The sequence below is a fragment of the Apis mellifera genome, linkage group LG2 (genome assembly GCF_003254395.2).
Source record: "Apis mellifera strain DH4 linkage group LG2, Amel_HAv3.1, whole genome shotgun sequence".
In the NCBI taxonomy this organism is placed as follows: domain Eukaryota; kingdom Metazoa; phylum Arthropoda; class Insecta; order Hymenoptera; family Apidae; genus Apis; species Apis mellifera.
The window spans coordinates 11,570,358-11,591,099 of NC_037639.1; the positions used below are offsets into that span (position 1 = coordinate 11,570,358).

Genomic DNA, 20,742 nt, shown 5'->3' on the forward strand with positions numbered 1-20,742 from the left:
GCACAGCACATTATTCTAAAACTCATTTATATGTTACTTAAAAAACAATTATAGAATTATTGTATATACAGAACACACATATGTATTCTAGTATGATAGGTACTCCTTAATGATGATATGTCCTATACAAAAAGATAATAAAATAAAGTTGGATTTTTCTTATAAAATATTGTAGTATGATAGTTCATATTTATATTAATATTTTACACTTTTTTCTATAGTATCAATAAAAATTACTTTCATATTTGCTAAGCTCTTTGAGCCATAAATGGCGTCAGTGCACCTCTTTGTCCCAGACCTAATTGTATATGTTGCATATGTATTTCAACACAATTTTGAAAAACCTGTTGATTTTGTGGACTTAATTTTGCGCGTATCTGTTCCATCGTGCCTTGCAATACTTTCAACTCATATGCGTTACGATCCGAATCAGATAAACTCTAAAACATAAAAAAATTTGTATCAAAAAGTTATATCAAAAAATTAAGAAAATAGTTTATATTCAACAAAGCAATTCAAAGCATTACTTTTACTTGAAGCATAAGAGCTGTTAAGTCTGTTACTAATTGAGACATTTTTCCAGGTTCTTTATCATTAATAATATTATTTCTTGCAACCATATCTGCAGCTTCCTGTCTACATTTTTCACGAAGATGAGAAGGAGCTAACATGGCTGCTACACTAGGTTCAGGTGCCATTTCTTGACAAAGTTCTTGAATATCATTAAGAAAATCTTGCAAAGCAGTATTCATTTTTTCCAATTCAACCACAATACTAAAATTAGAAATATCAATAAGAAAAGAAAAACAATAAATATAAAAGAACAAATATATATATATATATATATATAAATATAATATAAATATAATTGTTTACCCTGCATATCTTCTTTCGAAATCTGGTGGAAGAGGTTCTCCAAAAGATCGTCTTTTTTCTGCTTCACTATTCATTTCTTTTAACTTCTTTATTTTAACTTTTTTAGCAGCTAATATTTTATTAACTTTAACCATAAATTCCAATAATTTTAAAGGATAACCATTCATTGTTCCACCAATATGAGGTTTCTTTGGCAATGATACAGAAGCATTTGATATTAAAGGATCACTGTTTAAACGTGGTGACATTAATTTCATAGCATATGGTGGAGATGGTACATATTGTACATGTCGCGGTCTAAATTTTTGTGCAAATGAAGCAACACTTATTGTTTCTGGTGGTTCATTTGACTATAAATAATAAATAAGCATATATATTTTTTATTATGATATAGAATTTTGATAATTTTTATTTTAGAATAGATATATACACACCAATACTTCATAATCTGGAACACTATGCGTTCCAAGCCCAGCACGTTCAAACGTAATTCGGTAAGTATTATTACTAGTATCCACAGCATCAATACTTCCAGTGAATAAACCATCTTGTGGTTTTCTCAGTCTTGCTGTAACTTTGGTTCCAATTACTAACTGTAATGGTATTTCTGGTGGTAAATCTTTAAAACTATTAATATCTGCAGCTTTTCTTTGTTGTAACATTCGAATTTTTTGTCTTTTTCTTTCTAATTCTCGTCTTTCTTCCTCAAAAAACGACTGTGAACATCTTCGTGGTTTACCCATCATTCTTCTTATCTTGCACCATTCAACACGTGTTAATTTCCGAGTTTTTAATTGTGGAAACGATTCTTTTAAACAAATCATAAAATCATTGTCACCTTCGAAAAGAGTCCTGCATAAGAAAATAAAATTTAAATTTATTAAATTGAATTGTTTATGTATGTGTATTCATTTCTTTTCATACATACTTATCAATGTTACTATAAAACCACTCGTAACAAACCCATTTGTGAGCTTTTGGTAATTTCAATAAATTTCTTAATCTCATACCAATCTTTTGTCCAATTTTACGATCCGGAGATGAAGGTTGCATTGGTTTATCAGGTTCTTTCTCTTGTTTAATTGGGGTCATTGTAGATGATATAGGCTGACTTAATATATTATTATTTTTTCTTGGTTCATTAGTTATTTTAGTTTGTTTTTTTGCAGGAGAAGGTCTAGATACTTTTTTAGGAGAATGTTTTGCATCTGGATGTGACGGATCCTTTTTGATCCTATAAAATAAATGATTTTAATTAAAATATGTATTATATTAATACAATATGTATTATATTAATACATATATTTATGATGTTAAGTACGTACCTGTGATGAGGATGATTAACCAATATATCATCATAAAATAATTTATTTTTTTTTCTAATTCTTGCTGGCATCCCTCTTCGATTTAAAACTTGAACTGGTTGACTAGGGGGATTTGGTTTTGGAGGAGGTTGAGTACCTACTCTTTGTAAACCTAAAGCTGCAGGGCCAAGTTCAGGAATTGGATCAGATTCTTCTGTGTCCATATGTGAATCTGTTGAATTATTTGAAATTTGTTGATCATCCATATCCATTGTATCATCATCGATCACTTCAGTTTTAATTTCATCGATTGATGGATATCCTCCATTTTTTATAGATAATAATGTCTCAGCTGATTCACCTAAGAAAAGAAAATTATTCATACATATACATATCAAAGAAAATATATTTATATAATAAAATAATATTAATTTTTTATTTTTTCTATTTCAAATTTCGCTCAATCTTTTATAATTAAAAAAGAATACATTATTAATTCTAAACATTGTATTTATAATTATTTAAATACTAAATGATATAATCAATAATTAATATAAATTCTATATTTTAATAAAAATTCTATTTTATTTTTATTTTTAAAAAGTTTAAGATTTCTCTTTGATAATGTCATATATTATAAGTTTTTGAAGATTTATAATATAAAAAAAAGTGATGTATAAAATTGTATATAACGTGAGATATAAATATTAATATATAATCATAAAATTTAACTTTTTTTGTCTTTCTTTAATTCTATTAATAAAATATACATACATATATTAAAATCAAGAATTCGGAAAAAATTAAGAAAATCATTCTGCTTTTAACTATCGACATAACCAAACTTGTATGTAGTTCCGTAAACAGTATGTGTATTTATCATATTAGAATTATAGAGTTATACAATAAATGATATTGCAAAAACTATAAAATATATTGTCAAGTATTTGTTTTCGACGTATTGTTTAGTGAATGAAATCTCAAACGGTAAAGATCTTCATTGTCCCGCTTGAATTGTGTATTGGTCATTTTTGAAATTTTAAACCAGACCTTTGTGAGCGCAATTAAAACACCGTCTCTAAGATTATTAACATGTTATAGAAAGATTGTATGTATTATTAACATAAAACTTGAAACATTTGTTACTCTTATATAATTATTTTTCGTTTTTTAATTAACTCTTATTATATTAATTTTATCAAGAATAAGTTAACTTTTACTCACTTTCAATCATCTCCGCCATGTTGCTATCAATGATGCATTATGGGTATGTGTTTCCGTCGAGCTCGCCCGCTTCGCGGTGAATTTCGTTAGTGGTTCTTTTCCATCGTTCCAAACGCTCTGATTGGATAGAAAAAATCTTTGAATATTGAAACGGACCTTACGGACTTTTTAAATGTACAATAAGCTGAGCGCAGTATGCCGTACTATAATAAAATAAAATTTAATTTTATTGCAATTTAAAATACTTAAACATTCGATGTAAATTAATATATTTAAAAATATATAAAATCATTTAAATAAAATAAAATTATATATATTTATATCTTTATAATATTATTCATATAATATTATGCATAATATTATGCATGTCGTTACAAAATTAATTAATTAAGCAATTTATATTCTGAATTTAGCGGTATTATTATAATATTAATACCTAACTTAACATGTTACAAATAAACTTCTTTTGGTTATTAATGATTTCATCAGTTAGTACAGATGATATTGTTTCAATCGATCAATTTGTGGCACCTACTAAATATTGTAGGAATAAGGAAAGATTAATAACGTCCGAAGAAAATGATGAATATTTACTTATTAGCGCCGAGATCGATACAATTGTTGTGATGGAATGTCGATTTTGGTATAAAGTATTATTTTATTGACAAAAAAAAAAAGAAAGATTTTTTTATTATATTTGTTTTTTAAGATAGTAACGACAAAGAGGAGAAACAGTCAAAAATTTGGTACTATCAAGATCGATACAAGGAGACTCCCAAGAAAGAGATAGAATTAGGAATGGATAATAACTCATCCTACAATAGAATTTATACTACTCCAGATCTTTCTTTAGTAATTAAAAATCTTAACAATACAGACGCCGGAATTTATTTGTGTCATGGTAAAGAAGGCCAGGAAGTTGAAAATAAATTTAACTATAGAATTGAACGTAATGCTTTTATTGACTTTGCCAATTACTCGATGAAATTACGTATTTAAATATAATTAATCAAATTTGTTTTACAGCAATTTTCAAGGAACACGGAGTCGTATACGTCGAACAAGGAAATATTACCGATTGGGAGAAATATCGTGAAATATATTTAGCATCGGTTACCACGCGATTTGCCGTAAGATTTTCATCAATTTTACTATATATTCATGATTCATATAGAGAAATATTTAAATGTTCATCTTTATATTTATGCATCGTAATTTATTTATCTATTAGATTTCACAAATGTCTGAATTGGCAGAAATTCGAGAAGTCGGAGTAATACTTCAAGTCACTTCTGAATGGGCATCTTGGGGCCCATGTGAACATTGTATAGATAATCGAGGATATAGATCAAGTGTTGGAAATTGCCGATTAAAACGAAAGATGAATATGGTAAGTAAGATGAATTATAAGAATTAAAAACTATTCAGTAAAATATATTTTTACAGACTATTGCGAACAAGAGTGATTCGTCTATAGTTAAATTTTTCTTAAAATCATCGTCATTACCGTGCAAGTGAGCGAACTTATAAATTTTAATAGAAAGATATTTAAAGATTTAGTAACATCATGATTTGTTTTCAAGATCAATTTTACTCGAAGAAAAATTTCCTAGCATTAGTAGCGCGGTACGCCATTTGCCGGAATTTATTTTAAAGGAAACGTGTAAAAATTGTCCTCGCGTGAAAAAGAAAAAAGAAGATAGATATAAGCATATCAGACGATTCGTACTCGCAGAAGGAGCTTATCTTACAATCCTTTGTCCGGAGTAATTTAATAATTTTGAATCAACAACGTAACAAAATTCGTAAAAAAAATTTAAATATCGTAGGGCAACTCTGGATACGAAAGTATCATGGAAAAAGGATGCGATCACATTGGAAAAGGGTGTTCGACGATCCTCTCGAAAATTGGATCCAGAAGCTCGGGTGATAGTAGATGCTTTTGGAACGCTCTATCTGATAGGTATTTTTATTACACATACACATACAAATTACTTGTTATATTTTATGTATTTCATATTTTTTTGTTCACAGATGTTTCGACCGAGGAAGAAGGAAACTACACGTGCTATGTTAATAATGTAAATATGTTGCAAGTAAAAATCATCGTTATTTCTAAAGCTAGATTATTAACACAAGGTGAAATTAAAACTTTGTAATTAATTATAAATAGATCAAGACATTGAAAATTTGATTCTATATAATATTTTTTTTATTTCCATAGAATTTTTACGTCACTTGGGATACTTAGGATTCATATTCCTACTTTGCTCGTTTTGTTATTGCAGTGGTTTAGTTTATACGTACAGAAACAGACACAAATTCGAGCAAACCGTTCCGAAAGAGGATATACTTAAAGAAGAAGAATTACCACTTATCGATTAAAATCCATAATTTAAAAAGTGATCGATAAAAAATTGGTGATAAAACAAATTGCGCAAATTGCTTACCGACTGAGCTATCATTCTTCGTAAGATTTTTCCAGTAAGAACTTCTTAAAAAGACGTTGACCTTAAAGGTAGTCGAGTGAAAGGTGGCAGTGGAAGGGACAGGCTGCATGGAGTACGTGTCCATTTCTCGTAGTTCACTGTTTAGTTTCAAAATGGCTGAGTTTAATCGTCCCTTAGTATCAATTCACAAGTGAGATAATAAAAATAAACACAATTGCAAAACATATTCATCGTAGGATGAATTTAAGAGCACAAGTTTTCTTAATATCCACGATTCTTTGTTTGATTCTACTTCAGAGCACAATCGGTGAGTTTCGTACACAGATTGCATTTATACGTGCATGTATATTTTCTGAACAATGTTATACTTTCACCGCATATCGAATAACAAATTTTTTTTCCTAAAACGTACGAATTAATAGAAATCTTTTCCTTTGCTGCAAACGTATTTGTTATTCCTACAATTGTCGATTACGACAATTCAAACAATTTTTATAATTTGTTAAATGTACGAGTAAAAGTATTACTTTTCATTATAGGAATTCTTCGAAGATGTGTGAGTTGTAGATCAAGAGGAGAATTAGGATCGTGTAAAGATCCTTTCACTATGAATACAACGGCGATTAAAATGGAAAAAGGTGTGGAAACTATTCCTTGCGTGTCTGGATGGTGCGGCAAAATAATTGAACGGAAGAGTCTAGACAATGGTAAGCGTTCAGTGAATATGGATATATTTAAATTTATACAGGATTGTTTCGTAAGGGATATTTTTTGCTTCTAGAATATGGTACTGCCACGCAAAGACTTTGTCTTCAAAACGGACCCGATGACCAAGAGGAAAGATGCGCGTACACCGTGTGGAAGTACAAAAAAGTGTTTCTGTGTCTTTGTTACGGGGATCTATGCAATGGAACATCGAAAACAAGCGTTTCCAATGGTTTGATCTTCGTAACACTTTGCGCCTTATTTCGATGGTATATGTAAGAATATCTGAACTGAATCGAATGTACATTGTTGTATAAAATGTTCCTCATTTTTGTACGTATATGACATGTGATAGTTGTAATTTTCATGTTTAGTCAAGATATTGATCTGTTGATATTGCATTTAAACAAACAAAAGATTTGTAAAAATATACTCTAATTTTATTTATAACTTCTATTTTTATGTATGATAATCACAAGAAACTGAGGTATATACATTTTACATAATAAATATTTGTAAAACTTTGTACAGAAAATGATACAATGTTTTATTATATTAATAGCGCAATACACAGTCATCTCATTACACTTATAGCTACATTGAAATTCCGACTGTGCAAAAAAAAATATATATATATATATAATTATTCTTATTAACTTTATAAAATGGGAAACAAGCTTGTTTTTTTCAAACGATAATAAGCACAAACATATACATTTCACCTATGATGTTCCATCTTTTTATGATATAACGTTCAATAGTCAATACACAAATAAATAAAATTAGTGTAAATAAAATTCCTGTACATTATGATTTCCTAGAAAATGAAGAGGTTAGCCTTAAACTTCTTAATATGTGATCGTGAAGGCCATTTCGTCTCCTTTCTTCTTGATTTTTTAACAATGCTCTTTCGTGAGGAATATCATCATAAAATAATTCACCTTGATCGTATAAATATTTTACAGCTAGCATCGCTTCCTCACCGGTCAACAGATACGGATCATGATATTCTGAAATATCACAAGATGTCTTTTCTTCTCTACTTTCAAAAGTTAAATTATTCTTAGATATCCTTTTAGCGAATATTCTTTCGAATATATGATTTACCAAGTCCGTTGGAGAAATCAGGTGTCGCGTGTCTTGATTCTTGTGAACTATAGCCGAGATCGTTGATATCTATCGGTGGAATGAAAACGCCTACAGGCCACAGAGATTCAGCATTTTCCGGTTTAATATGAATCGGAGCAACGATATCTTTGTTGCGTAAACGTTGTCCTGTGAACACGTATGATAAATTCTATTAAATTGCCGGATTGCGCATTTTATTCTCATTCTTATCAAAGAGAAATATCGTACCATATTCTTTAGCATTTCCCGTTGCGCTTTTTCTTCCAATAGAAACGTAAGATCTCTGATCTATTGTTCTATCTCCTGTTAGATAAAAAAAAAAATAATAATACTTAATGGAAGATTTTTTTAACGATATGCTGCGTAATTACATTTATAAACTAACCATCTGTTGTAATACCGTGTTCGTAAACATGCGGAGGAGAAATAAATTTCACGTGCACTTTCGAGAGGGGCAAAGCTCTAGTTGCTGCTATTGCAACTAGAAAGACCACCATTTTCATCTGTAATTAAAATTCTCGAATGTTCAATGCGTCTACCGTATCGTATCTACTACTCGTTCTCAGGAATTCGAAGTTAACGTGCATTCAGAATTAAATTCATATAAACCGGCGTGTCTCTTTTTCCTTTCCTTTTTTCTTGACCGCAAATTAATGAACCTTGCAATCGTAACACACCTATACGCATATTTCAAAATAATAATACACAAACCATTTCACTTTTACCATGGGAAGTGGTGGTTTCTTTCCATAGCGATAACATAAAAGCGGGTCAAGGTATTTCAAGTTAATATTTCAACGCTTTCAACCAACCCGGATGACCGAAACGAATAAGACGTAAATGTTGAACGGTGTTTACGAAATGATGATGCCATACCATTGTTCCTGCTGAGATTGAAATAGAACTGCGGATTCTCGAGCGATTTGTCTGTTGGCAAAAATTAATTGCTATCTCTATGCGGTGTGCTATAATGTACTAATAATAGTCGGATAATCTGGTACTCATAAACGATAATTACTGCCCGTGGCTGGTAGTATGCAGGGGCATATCTCATTACGGGTATGTACAAGATAGGGACGTATCTAAATAGGAGACGTAAGGGTATGAATGATTTGTTTGCAATACTCGACTCGTATATTATTGTCATTGTGATGTACATCGTCGAGAAGTGTTGGGCAAACTGTTAAACAAGCAAATCGGATGTTACTCGACCGACTATCACGCAAAGCAATATCCAATATCCACTGAAATAAATAATTATCCTTCGACACGAACATTTCATACTCGAACTACTACTACGACTTTAAAATAGAATCTGAAAGTGATCATAAAAGCAGTGATCATCGAACGTGTATATATAACAATGTACAGTATGTGTGTGAGTATTTATATGTGTTCGTAGATTTGTGTGTGCTGCAGATGTACGCAATAGATGACTGTGAATTGGTTCGCTCATACATGACTCGCAATGGCGCGTCTTGCAAGGAGATTACATAGATATCTATTCGCGATTTCGACACTACTGTTGTACGTTCGAATACGAACGTCCGTAGAAAGTAAACGTCCAAATAGTGTTCATATTTTAAGTGAAACGTCGCTCTCTTTCTACCTTTCCTACCTTATTTATCGCTGACCGATTTATAGGGTTATTTTCTTCCTTCACGAATCAATTATTCGACGATATTGGCCAACTTAGATATCTATAGTTTTCATCGCGATTTACCGGTTCGCGAATCTGTTCGCCTAGTGCATTGTGCCATTATTTCACCAAGTATACTTATTAAAGATTGTCAATTCAAAATGTTTACTTAACGGAATGCCAATGATTAACAATTATTTAGTTAATAATAAAATATTGGTTCGGAAATTAAAATATTATCGTGTATCTATTTTCTCGAAATATACTGATCTAATATGCAACAATTCTACATGTAAAACTTGATCTTACACAATTCACATAATTGCGCTTGACACATGTGCGCTTATTATGCTTAAAATAGCAAAACATTCATGTGTTCGATGATGCGTGTTAAACCACCCTTTCGCCTTTCTTTTTGCTCTTACTCACTCGCAAAATGGAAGTGGTTGTTATTATTCTGTATTCATTGTAAAGTAGTAAAATGAAATACAATACAACAACGATAAAAAGTTTTTCAACGTTAATATAAATTAACGGACAACGTTAATAAATAAATAATTTGCATGTTTTGAATGTAATGTTTTTTTTATTGAAATTCTTAATGGAAAAAAAAAATCACTTGAATATTTTCAATGCTTTTAATAAAAAAGAGTATTGCAATAAAATGGAAAAAATGAAAAAAAAAATGTGAAGATAAAAATAAATATTTTTATAGAAATGATATATATATATATATATACGAAAAATATAATAATTTTAGAAAATATAAACACAATATATGTTGCATATAAACACAAAAATATTAGGCATTAATTAATTAAGATAACGTTAAATCACGCGAGCGAAAATAATCGAGAAAATCTTAACTGTACATCGATGTTCTGTCAGTTGTAGTAAAATCGTCAACGTTCAATCATATCAATGAGCAATGTTCTATCAATTAACCCAGTCAAGTATCACGTTCAATTAAATATATAGAAACAATAGAAACGCATAACCTTCGTTTCATTATATGAAAATATTCATCGTTTGCGTGTCTATCACATTTTTATTTTTATTTTCAATCACAGTACACGTTTTTCGATGCTTTTTAAGATAAAATTATTTTAGTGATATTATAAATATACAAAATATAGAAAACTATTTTAGAAAAATATCCGTAGTCGTATCGTGACACTCACCGTCGACATTGCGATTAATACTTGCAGAATTTCGATCACTAGTTTCACACTGTTTGTTGTAATGTTATACACAGATAATCATTTACAAAAGAGAGAAAATTCGGTATTTATCGAAAAAGATTCGCGTAGCGTCTTTACTAGATACAACCAGGAACTGTTCCACTTTAAATGTCTTGGGAGAATGTCGCGCATGAGTTCCTGCATCCCCCTTCTTGTTATGTACCCCACTTGGCAGAGGCCAAGTTGGTCGTGTTCGTAAGGACTCGCACAGGGACATGGTAGAACTTTCATTTCGGTGAACGCGATGCAATCATCCTTTATTCATTTTGAAGGTACCGCGCGCAAGGATGACCAATGGTTGCGCATCGTTCTATGCGCAAGATTGCTTTTTTTCGGCGGGTTAAACACAGTTGCATCACTGCTGTTAGAAAATTTTTAAAAAGTTAAACGATTGTGATTTTTAAACAATGTGATTACTTTATGTTATATTATTTGTGTAAAATATTTGTGTTTTTTTCAAATGCAACCACGAACTACTTGGATTCTTTCCTAAAACAGTTGAAAGGTTAGGTTTGAGGTTTGTGGTTATATTTAAGAATATCTAATAATTTTCAATAATTTATTACATATATAATTATATGAATTTTAATTTGTTTAATTATATTAATAATTATGTATAAGTTATTTTGAAGAATGTCAAGATTTTATATTTTATTCTTTTATATTTTTATTTTTTTTTTTAAATAACTAAAATATTTTTTAGAAAATTTTATATCGACATTAATTAAAACTTAATTTTTGTTGAAATTAAATATATTTAATTATTAATAAGTAGAAATTTAGAAATATTTTAAAACAGTTTCCAAATTACTAAATTCCCGCGCATTTTTACATTTCGATATTGTGATGATAAAGTAGTCGCTATATAAATAATGATAAGTGTTATTTGATATTAGAAATATATTTATTTGGTTACTAATAATATTGATTATTACGTAATAACGTGATATTTTAAGTTATTTTCTACTCTAATTGAAATTTATCAAATCTTCAAAAAAACATAACCTTTTATATATACTACTCACTTTGTTCAATCAAAATTTTAATATTTATAATAAAAAATATTGCATATTATGAAAGAAAACTTTTTATATAATATTTTATATTATGTATTGTGTAAAAATTTTATTAAAATTTTAAAATATTATATGATAATATATATAAAAAAATATATATCTGAATTCTATATAATTAAATAGGTTAGATTCCTGGTTGATGTATAATATATATATTCCATTTTTTATTAAAAGATATTTTATTTATTATTATTTTTTATTGAAAGGATATTTTTTAATTAATTTTTCTTCATGAATATATATGTATATGAATAAAAAGTGATGAATATGTATATGAATATGAATAAAAACTAATAATGATTTTTATAAGAAGCATTTCATTTAGCATATAAAATTCATTTCATTGTATTATTATATAATATAATATAACTATTACTTTAGAAATATAAAGTTTTATTTGAAAGAATAAAATTCTTTACATATTTTGTCTATAAGAGCTATCATTTTAAATCACAGGTCGCTATGCAAAGTTCTTCATTAAGATTTGTATATTACTATTATATAATACTATTTAAGGAACTAAAAACATAGTACATTGTTCAATTATCATTATCATTTACTGAACATGTATACTTTGTTTAAATTGTTTTCGGTAAGTTATGCTAAATTATATAAATTATATATGTTATTACAAAATCAATCATTATATATGTTTTTGTAAAATATATAAATACATCATTTTGATAATCTCAAATTGATTGTTTAATTAGAAATACTTTTTAATTTTAAAATTGTAACTAATAATTGAAGGAAAAGAAATATTTTGTTCCAATATATAAAATATTTAAAGCCTATTATTTTTTGTTGTTCTATTATGACAAGAAGTTATTTTTAAATTTCTAATATTAATAAAGTATTTTAAAATTAATTTTATCTATTATTACAAAGCATTTTATTTTAAATTTCTGCAAATTGCAAATATAATTTCTACTTTAAAAAAAATATGTACCATAGTACAAATTAATTTTTTCTAATATTATGATCTTACAACGCAATTATAAATCAGTGTTAAAATACTGACTAGGTCTTTTGCTTATTACGATTACGTTGAAAATACTTACGTGCATTCATAGATGCAATCATATATTACTATATTTAAAATATTTTAAAGTTTGTTTCTTCGATTAAGCACAATTAAAATCTTATAAAAATTTATATTAATCTTATAACTCTAAATAATCGTCAGTTAATATGTTTATCTTGCAATGTTCATTCTCTTTTTTTCTTTTTTTTTTTTTCCTTTTCTTTTTTTTGTTTTACTATGATGTAATAGAGACTGTACGATCATTAGATCATAATAAATTACACCATGACGAAGCTTGATCTAGTTATATTAGAATCGGTGTCATTGTACTTTTTCTTTCTATTAATGTAATGTTCTATTTCAAGAAGAGCGACATATTTTTTTTGTTCTAATCCACTACGTTCAATGTGCGCGACTAATTAACGCGGCTAACGTATCATTAAGATGGTCCCTTAATAGAGAAAAATAATTCCGTGCTCTTTTGTCCCTCTCGGATCGTTCCGCAATAACGCACTGTACTCGTTTCCACGTAACACTCGCTCTCTTAATTAATCTTCGTTTTCTCTTGTCTCGTTTTTCGAACATCTTTCGACACGATTTAACATCCTTCAAATTAATGCATCACACACATTCGAAGGAAAAATTCATATACAAAATTCTCGTTATGTTTCGATCTCTCTATACATCGGTTAATCCCTATTTGCCTGTGTAATCGCGATGTATCATTTCGAGAAACCAAAACGCCGCTGCCAAAAATATCGTTCCCGAAAGATCGCCCAAAGCTGTCAGATACGGTATGGCGGAATTATCCGGGTCTATCTTGAATCGCCACATAGCGTGAATAATAATATGCGCCACGTAAAGCAACAACATGACCTGCGAAACAAAAATTCCCAGATATTCGAACCTTTCACTTTTTCACTGCTACAATTACGCGGGCGTTATATACTCACTTGAAGAACAGCCATAACAATATAAGACATTACGAAGTATATGTGCAAAGTGGATTTTCCCCATTGGATGTAATCAGCGGCGAAAATGAAGATTAATTCACCGAAAATCGCCATACAAATGAGTATTCTGGCTGTTTTCGCGTACAGCGCTAGAGAATGAAAGCGAGCGTTATTGTGCAACTGCGAAAAAGCGTGTAAGAGTAGCGTAACATTAGTTATTCTTGCATCACTTACTGCCTGTAAAGAGCGCCTTCCACGGGGCAATGAATATTTTTGAATGTGGCGGTAAAATTCCCATGATCGTTGTTTGGTGCAATGTAGTTGAGATTCTAGATGCTTGCACAGATACTAAATTACCACCAATTCCGTTTATTATCGGATTAAATATGGCGAATCCTGTGAAATGGTCAACGACACCACTGAGAACCAAACCTCCACATCTGCATAAAATTCAAATATAATAATTGTTCAATCGTTCGAGAATTGAATTAAAAATCTATGAATGAATGTAAGAAAAAAAATAATACTAACCCGCTGATGAATAATGCCGATAAAACTGGAATCCATCCAGATGCTAAAACGTTTCTAGTATATTTATTCTTGAGCACTACATAAATCCAAAATGGCAAAATTAGCAAGTAACAGCCGAGTATAATGTACAAAATCCATGGTATGGAACCAGTCATTCTCTCGAATAACGCCGATGCGATTGTGGATAGCATGCTGATTGATACGACGTCTCCGAAGGAGGCAGCCAAAGGTGTGGCTAAATTATCAGGATTCATTTTACATCGGTATGAGATTATGATGACGACAATCATCACAAAATCTATGAAAAGAACAATAAAATTAATGAAATAATTTCGAGAAAAATGAAAAAAATGAAATATTGGAATATGTTGGAATGCGTTGATCGTGAACTTGTTCTTTTTTTTTTTTTTTTTTTTCTACTGAATACATGAATATACGATTGTTTTCTAATAACTTAATAAGAAATTATCCTTACATTATTAAGAAATTATTTTATAAGATTATAAAAAAGAATGCATGGATTGACGAATACAAATTGCAAGTTCGACGAATAGGATTCGCAAGTTTAACGTAAATGTTGTAAAAAGGAAAATTGATCCACGATTCAATTACAATGATTTTACCTAGAATAAAACAAGAACTCGTGGCTGTGGATACACTGGAGGCGGCCAATAACAGGCAATGATTCCATTCGAAACTGTACTCGCTACTTTCTGCTATCGCGGAAATAATCGCGAAAATTGATACCAAAATGGCCGCGACAATCGCCTGTATCTGAACCAACGCGATGTTACCGATTATCATTTTCACGATCTCTCGGAACTCGTGCATATTCCCCAGATTGGCTTGGGTGCACAAACGCGATGCCAGGCACATGTCGAGATTCCCTTTCAGACCCAACAGCGAAGGGACAAGAATGATTAATTGGGAAACGGTGCGAAATACTGGCCAGTCCTAAAACAGAGAGACGACATTTAATTAAAGAGGATTACGTTCCCCCGGGATATTCTTACGGGATGGAATGCAACCGAGGAATGTAAATTACGTTTCAAGAATTTCTACATTAGTAGACGCCGATAAAATCTTAGATCGCGAATGTTTTCCAGAGGTTGAGTTGGGATGGGTCGGTGGTTCTCGAAGAAAAGAGGAGAAGAAAAGAAGAAATCGCGCGGAATATTTATGAAAAAGATTCTCAAGATTACCCTGTTGTTTTTGGGCCATCATATTTCATTTGTTCACGACAGATAAAATGCAGAGATAAATAAAAAATAACGCGCGTTTTACCATTATCTTCAGATAATAAAAGTAAAGTGTGCGATAAGAGAAACTTGCCCTTGGGAAAATATTGTGATCTATAATAGAAATTAAATTTTCAATTTATAAGAGATTAATCGAATCTAAGGCGAGTTTAAAATTGCTTTTAACGTTTTATTTAACGTTAAGAGTGATACGTACCTTGACATTCTCGAGTACGAGACCAGCACCGATTGTGCCTATCCCGGCGATAAAGAAAGGCACAGCGACTTGAAGGGTGGTCTGATACCATCTTTCGTGTCTGTATGCGCTGTTACCAAACCCATCCGTGTTATTATGGAACTCAGGATCGGGATCTGAATTTGCGACGGAAGAGATCGTCACTATCGAACATCCGCTTGAAAGTGTTCCACCACCGAGATTGGGCAGTGACATGTCCGTTTTGTTCTTTTGGCCATTAGGACTTTTCAGGCCGGCTATCAAGAAATCAATACATCTCACATTGCACCGTACGAAGTTTCAAAGACATTTAATTAAATTATATTTCCCGGAATCGCTCTGATCCTCACTCGAACGAAACACGCGTCTATTAAAAACTTATCTTTCCAAGATTTTTTCTTTCTTCCTTTATCGTAATTTTCTCGAATTTTCATTCGCACAAATTTTGGAATTTTGCCGGAGATATATAATCGTGAAATTTTATTTTCACTCGTTGAATCGCGTGTTTTCTGTTAACTCTGTTTTCCGCTAATGCTGATTCGCAAATCTTTTCGTTCTCGAACGAGAAATTAAAAAGTAAAAAGGAAAATAATAATAATCGCGACATTGGGTGATTATTCTTACTTATAAATTTTTTTTCTTTTTTTTTACAAATATATACTCGATTCGTTTCGTTGTTTCTCAGTTTCTTGCTTCCGTAAGTAATGCGACAGCGACGCAAATGTTTTATTAATGCGATTGCGATTAATTAACGCGGTCGATTTTCATTAATAATAATCTGTAGAGCGTATCGGTGCAATGTCACGTTTCAATCGGCTCCCTCGGTTCTTCGACCTCCCAGTTTGCCGGTTGTTTAAATGAAATCGAGTTCGAAACAAAGCAAGGCGTTATCATCGTTGACGGTAACACTTAGCGATACATTCTATCTTGCCGCGTTAATTTCTCGTCACAAATAGCAAATGTCTATAAAACTCGTACGGTTCGTGACTTTTTTTCGAACGGAGTATTATATACGACAGTTTCTTTTTTTTCTTTTTTTTTTTTTCTTTTTTTATTTACTCTTTTTTTCGAACGTGACAAAATTGATCGAATTAATCGTAATCGATTTTTTCTTTCCCCTTTCATTTCTTTATCTTTTTCTTTTCCGTGTCGAAAAAACTGTATGAGTATATACGGCGCCCATGCATGCAAACGAAAAGTCAGTGATCAGCTCACCTGCCACTTTCTTCACGATATCGGGCTCCGCTTTGATGTCGGCGGATGAATTTAATTTGTTATCGATCGCCTTCTCTATGCAGTCGAAATCTAAGGCATAATTATCCTTTCCGTTCGACATATTGTCTCGCTGTATGGTGAACGCGTGATCCTTAACTCCCCTGTTATTAAGTTTGTTTGCTAGATGCTCATTGTGATCCGCGCAGTCGTTTAATTTTATATCAGTCACGTTGTACAGCGCCGGTTCAGTCGACGAGACCGGAGAAACGACCATATCTGCAAATTTTTTGATGATTCAATAGAGGATAATGTTTTAAACGCGTATCTCGTATCTCTTTTTAAATGATAAAAATATCGAACGTTTGGCCGGTTATTTGGCCGGGGATAAAAATCGAAATCTTTCGAATTCGAATTTTTCTCAACAACGTACCGGGTTCGGTGTTGGCGGACGATCTTGTAGTATCCTCTACGAAATTGGCAAAGTCCGGGATCGACTTGAGATACTTTCACGTCGGACCTACCTATCTCGGTCAGCCTTGATCTTTGAAAAAAAAAAGAAGAAGAGGAAGAAGAAGAAAAAAATTCAAAAGAAATATTACTCGTGGGTAGGAAGATTGACGTATTATGGGTTTTAATTAATTGAAAAAAGAAAAAAAAGAAATGGTTAAAAATAGAGAAGAAGAAGAAAAATCTCTACTCGATCTTCGTGCGGAAACATCTGATTTTAAAGTGTATATCTTATCGTATAATCATAATAATATCGTAAATAAATAATAAATTTTATTACGAATTAGTAGACATTAAATGATCGATATCGATCAGTATTATTCATTAACTGATAATATACAAGGATATTCATGGCTCCACCGATAACCACTCCATTTTGCTACTTCTCTTAATGTCGTTGCTCTTATTGTTAGTCTAGACTTTTGATAGCGCGTGAAACCTTATATACGAGATCAGCATAGTATCATTAACGACATGAGGAACTTAGTTCTTGTATTACTATTAATCTAAGTCCACGTGTCGCAGGATTTATGTTACACGCGAACAAAAAAAGCTGAAAACAGCTATTTTCAATATTCTCGAGAAGAATCTACTCTTGAGGCCGATATTTTGCGAAATGAAATTGTTGAATTCGAGCCAAGTTAACTTTTTTCTTTTTTTTTTTTTTTTTAATTTGTTTCTATCTCACGATGAATAAGCGTCGTTGAATTATATTACCATGTACGTACGTATACTCGATGATAATAGAAATTAACGCGGTACACTCATTTACAGAAATAAACTTGCTATCAATTACATTTAATTGTGATATTATGACATCACACATTTTGAAACAACAATTTATTGTTAAAATTTACGGAAATATACTCTTGCCAACTCGTTTTTACGAACTGCAAAAAGTATTTTTCTTCGGCGACGCTATCAGATTATATTTAATTGTCGGTTTCTTTCTTTTTTTCTCTTTTTTGTTTTTTCTTTTTTTTTTTTTGCGTTCAAGACACGAAGCAAATGTAACGTGTCGTTACATTTTGTATCGTAGACACTCGCTATCGTAGACACTCGACAATATTGTTAAGCAGAAACGCGAAGTATGTCGCGGAAGAGAAAGACAGCGAAGGAACGGGGAAAGAAGAATAAGAAGAGAAAGAAGAAGAAGAAGAAGAAGAAAAGGAGAGAAATAAATTGTTATCTTGACCGATACTTACGTAGTAACGATATATTGAAGAATTTGCGCCAGCGTGTCGATATTTCCTCGTAAAGCGTTTATTGTTCCTTGATATTCGATTAACCCTGCCACTTCTGCTCTGTTGTCGTTGCCCGATCTCGTTCTCGAAGTCGCGTGCAATTTCGTACGGGACTCTTCTCGATCGGTTGTACGTGAGCCGAAACGGAAAGTTGGTTTCGTCGTGACGCGGTGACGGAGGATCGTGATCAATGATCGATCCAGCGTTGTGAGGAAACTAGCGTTGCTCGAAGGAAGGGAATACGCAACAAAGGCCGCGGTAAAACGGGAAACGGGAGGAAAAAAGAAGCGTGTTGCCTGTTCTCGCACCCGTGAAACGCACCACCGCCGCGCGGTACTCAACTGTTTGCCTCACACGGTCGTGGCCGACTGATAAAAGAAGCTTTAGTTCGTTTGTCGGCACTTCGACCGCTCATATGCATGGATGCGATGTGCCGATGTCCGGGCATACGCACGTGCGCTATCTCGACCGGCGATGGTGGTGGGAGATCTTATTGTAAATAGATTGTAGATCGTAGATCAATAATTGATTCGCAAAATCGTTCTCGAACAGTTCTCAACTACTGGATCCGTTTCTCCATGTGTACGGGCGCCTCTTCCTTCGTTCGTTCCTAATATACGTGTATATGTTCGTACGTGTATGTACGTTCCTGAAGAATCGAGCAATGCAAATTTAAACGTGAGAAGAGAAGTATATTTTAAATTTTAAATTTTTCTCGCAATAAAGATAAAGATAAAAGCGTAATAATTTGTTATCTTAATATTCTTGTATTTCTTTTTTTTTTCTTTTTTTTGTAAAATCAAAAACTCGATAATTAGATTAAAGATTTCTTTTGCATCTATTAGGGATAAAGATATAAGATCCGATGATTTATCTAAATTATTATATTTAAGATTATCGGCGAAAATCTCGATATTTTTTCGAAGAAGAATCTATTTTTAATTAATAATAATACACTCAAGGCGAGTGTGATTCAGCATCAGGAAAAGAATATGTAATACTAGGAAATCTTTTTTTTCTTTTTTCCATGGAAAGACGAACGCGATACAGAAGGAGATATCGAATTCACCGAGTACATCGAATAACACGCGATCGATTCAAACGAGTCGAGAGGATGCGTTCATTTCCATTTTACAGTATCCCACGCGATGCAAAATGCAATTGGTCGAATGTGTGAATCGGACGGTTTCACGGCACGATCGTTTTTCGGGGAAATTTCTCAACAATTGGTATTCTCCTGCGTACGCTTATGCGAGAATCGAATGGGATTTATTTGGTTCTTTTCAATGACGTCATACATGACGATTCATGATCGAGCGGCAAACTACCTAACTAACCACACGTGACACGCGTGGACTATGTAACATTAATCGTAAACTCGATAGTTCGTGTCATTAAAATGGCAGATAACCGTGGAAACATTATCATAATTTATCCACTAATTAGCAAATAATCATTATTTTTGAACGTGTTTTTGTAAACTGAGTGTATATTGTTTATAAAATAGAACGAAAATATCGTTTCTAAGATTCGATGCGTTTGCAATCAATGCGTTAAATCGGAAACTTTGCGAATTTAAATTCTCTCGCGAAATTGTTGCCATCTAAAGACATTACGATTGAATCAACACCGAATCCCACTCACCGACTCGAGTCAACCGTCTGGATAATATTATTTTTCTCACCTTATCCCGCCAATTTCGAAGTGATTTCATCAGATAGATAGGGGAATATATCGCTCGCCTCGTGTAGAGTTTATTGCTCCTTCCAATTTGAGAGAATCACAGGTGCAATTGCCGCGTATACGCGTTGATTTTTGGCGGTTCCGCTTCCCGTTTCTCTAGAAAATCGCTTTTAATACGTGTTCCGATATTTTCAGACATTGAAACGTATGGGAAAAACAAGACGTGATGGGAACGCGACTTTTAATCGAGATTAACGAACGCACCTGGTGGCGAATCGATTCAAGACTAATTTGAGGTGAACAAAACGATTATACCGATATAAACGATAACACAAAGTATAGGTCGAGTACGTGTCTTAATATTTACATTCGAGAATACAAATATCAAACACGATTGATTCCATTTTCTGTTAATTTACCTGAGCGGTAAAAGGTATAAATGACGTATCGTGTTTGTTGATTGTTAAAC

General features: G+C 31.8%; 5 protein-coding genes across 7 annotated transcripts; 2 read left to right on the top strand and 3 right to left on the bottom strand.

Moving 5' to 3' along the window:
* Nucleotides 1-10: 10 nt before the first annotated feature.
* On the bottom strand, nucleotides 11-5,958 carry LOC410863 (protein lin-9 homolog). Its single transcript, XM_016910794.2, is given in 9 exon segments — nucleotides 11-440; nucleotides 528-774; nucleotides 877-1,226; nucleotides 1,311-1,728; nucleotides 1,805-2,110; nucleotides 2,202-2,541; nucleotides 3,405-3,428; nucleotides 3,431-3,521; nucleotides 5,855-5,958. Coding segments are annotated over 9 exon segments (1,983 nt in total). The 5' UTR covers nucleotides 5,870-5,958; the 3' UTR covers nucleotides 11-248.
* On the top strand, nucleotides 3,869-5,865 carry LOC100577605. The gene is made up of 6 exons (XM_026439263.1): nucleotides 3,869-4,353; nucleotides 4,431-4,534; nucleotides 4,636-4,794; nucleotides 5,234-5,367; nucleotides 5,439-5,543; nucleotides 5,629-5,865. Exons 1-5 carry the CDS (start codon nucleotides 4,203-4,205, stop codon nucleotides 5,479-5,481), a joined length of 591 nt encoding a protein of 196 aa, XP_026295048.1. The 5' UTR covers nucleotides 3,869-4,202; the 3' UTR covers nucleotides 5,482-5,543; nucleotides 5,629-5,865.
* On the top strand, nucleotides 5,941-7,010 carry LOC102654905. The gene is made up of 3 exons (XM_006568201.2): nucleotides 5,941-6,161; nucleotides 6,394-6,561; nucleotides 6,636-7,010. The coding sequence occupies exons 1-3, from the start codon at nucleotides 6,092-6,094 to the stop codon at nucleotides 6,836-6,838; spliced, it is 441 nt and encodes a 146-aa protein (XP_006568264.1). The 5' UTR covers nucleotides 5,941-6,091; the 3' UTR covers nucleotides 6,839-7,010.
* On the bottom strand, nucleotides 6,885-11,082 carry LOC100578478. Of its 2 annotated transcripts, none has more exons than XM_003251153.4 (5): nucleotides 10,508-11,082; nucleotides 8,073-8,190; nucleotides 7,916-7,990; nucleotides 7,667-7,834; nucleotides 6,885-7,569 (listed from the first exon to the last, which is right to left on the bottom strand). In XM_003251153.4, the coding sequence occupies exons 1-5, from the start codon at nucleotides 10,514-10,516 to the stop codon at nucleotides 7,367-7,369; spliced, it is 573 nt and encodes a 190-aa protein (XP_003251201.1). In that variant the 5' UTR covers nucleotides 10,517-11,082; the 3' UTR covers nucleotides 6,885-7,366. The 2 variants fall into 2 exon arrangements, with proteins under 2 accessions (XP_003251201.1, XP_006568266.1); XM_006568203.3 differs by lacking the exon at nucleotides 10,508-11,082 and adding an exon at nucleotides 8,399-8,557.
* Nucleotides 11,083-12,019: 937 nt separating this feature from the next.
* Nucleotides 12,020-20,555, bottom strand: LOC410862 (solute carrier family 41 member 3). 2 transcript variants are annotated; one of them, XM_006568197.3, is made up of 10 exons: nucleotides 20,275-20,555; nucleotides 18,552-19,239; nucleotides 17,270-17,380; nucleotides 16,840-17,115; nucleotides 15,607-15,881; nucleotides 14,775-15,105; nucleotides 14,152-14,449; nucleotides 13,855-14,060; nucleotides 13,621-13,769; nucleotides 12,020-13,543 (listed from the first exon to the last, which is right to left on the bottom strand). In XM_006568197.3, exons 4-10 carry the CDS (start codon nucleotides 17,111-17,113, stop codon nucleotides 13,364-13,366), a joined length of 1,713 nt encoding a protein of 570 aa, XP_006568260.1. In that variant the 5' UTR covers nucleotides 17,114-17,115; nucleotides 17,270-17,380; nucleotides 18,552-19,239; nucleotides 20,275-20,555; the 3' UTR covers nucleotides 12,020-13,363. The 2 variants fall into 2 exon arrangements, with proteins under 2 accessions (XP_006568260.1, XP_006568261.1); XM_006568198.3 differs by having other exon boundaries at nucleotides 13,057-13,543; nucleotides 15,607-15,761.
* Nucleotides 20,556-20,742: the final 187 nt, after the last annotated feature.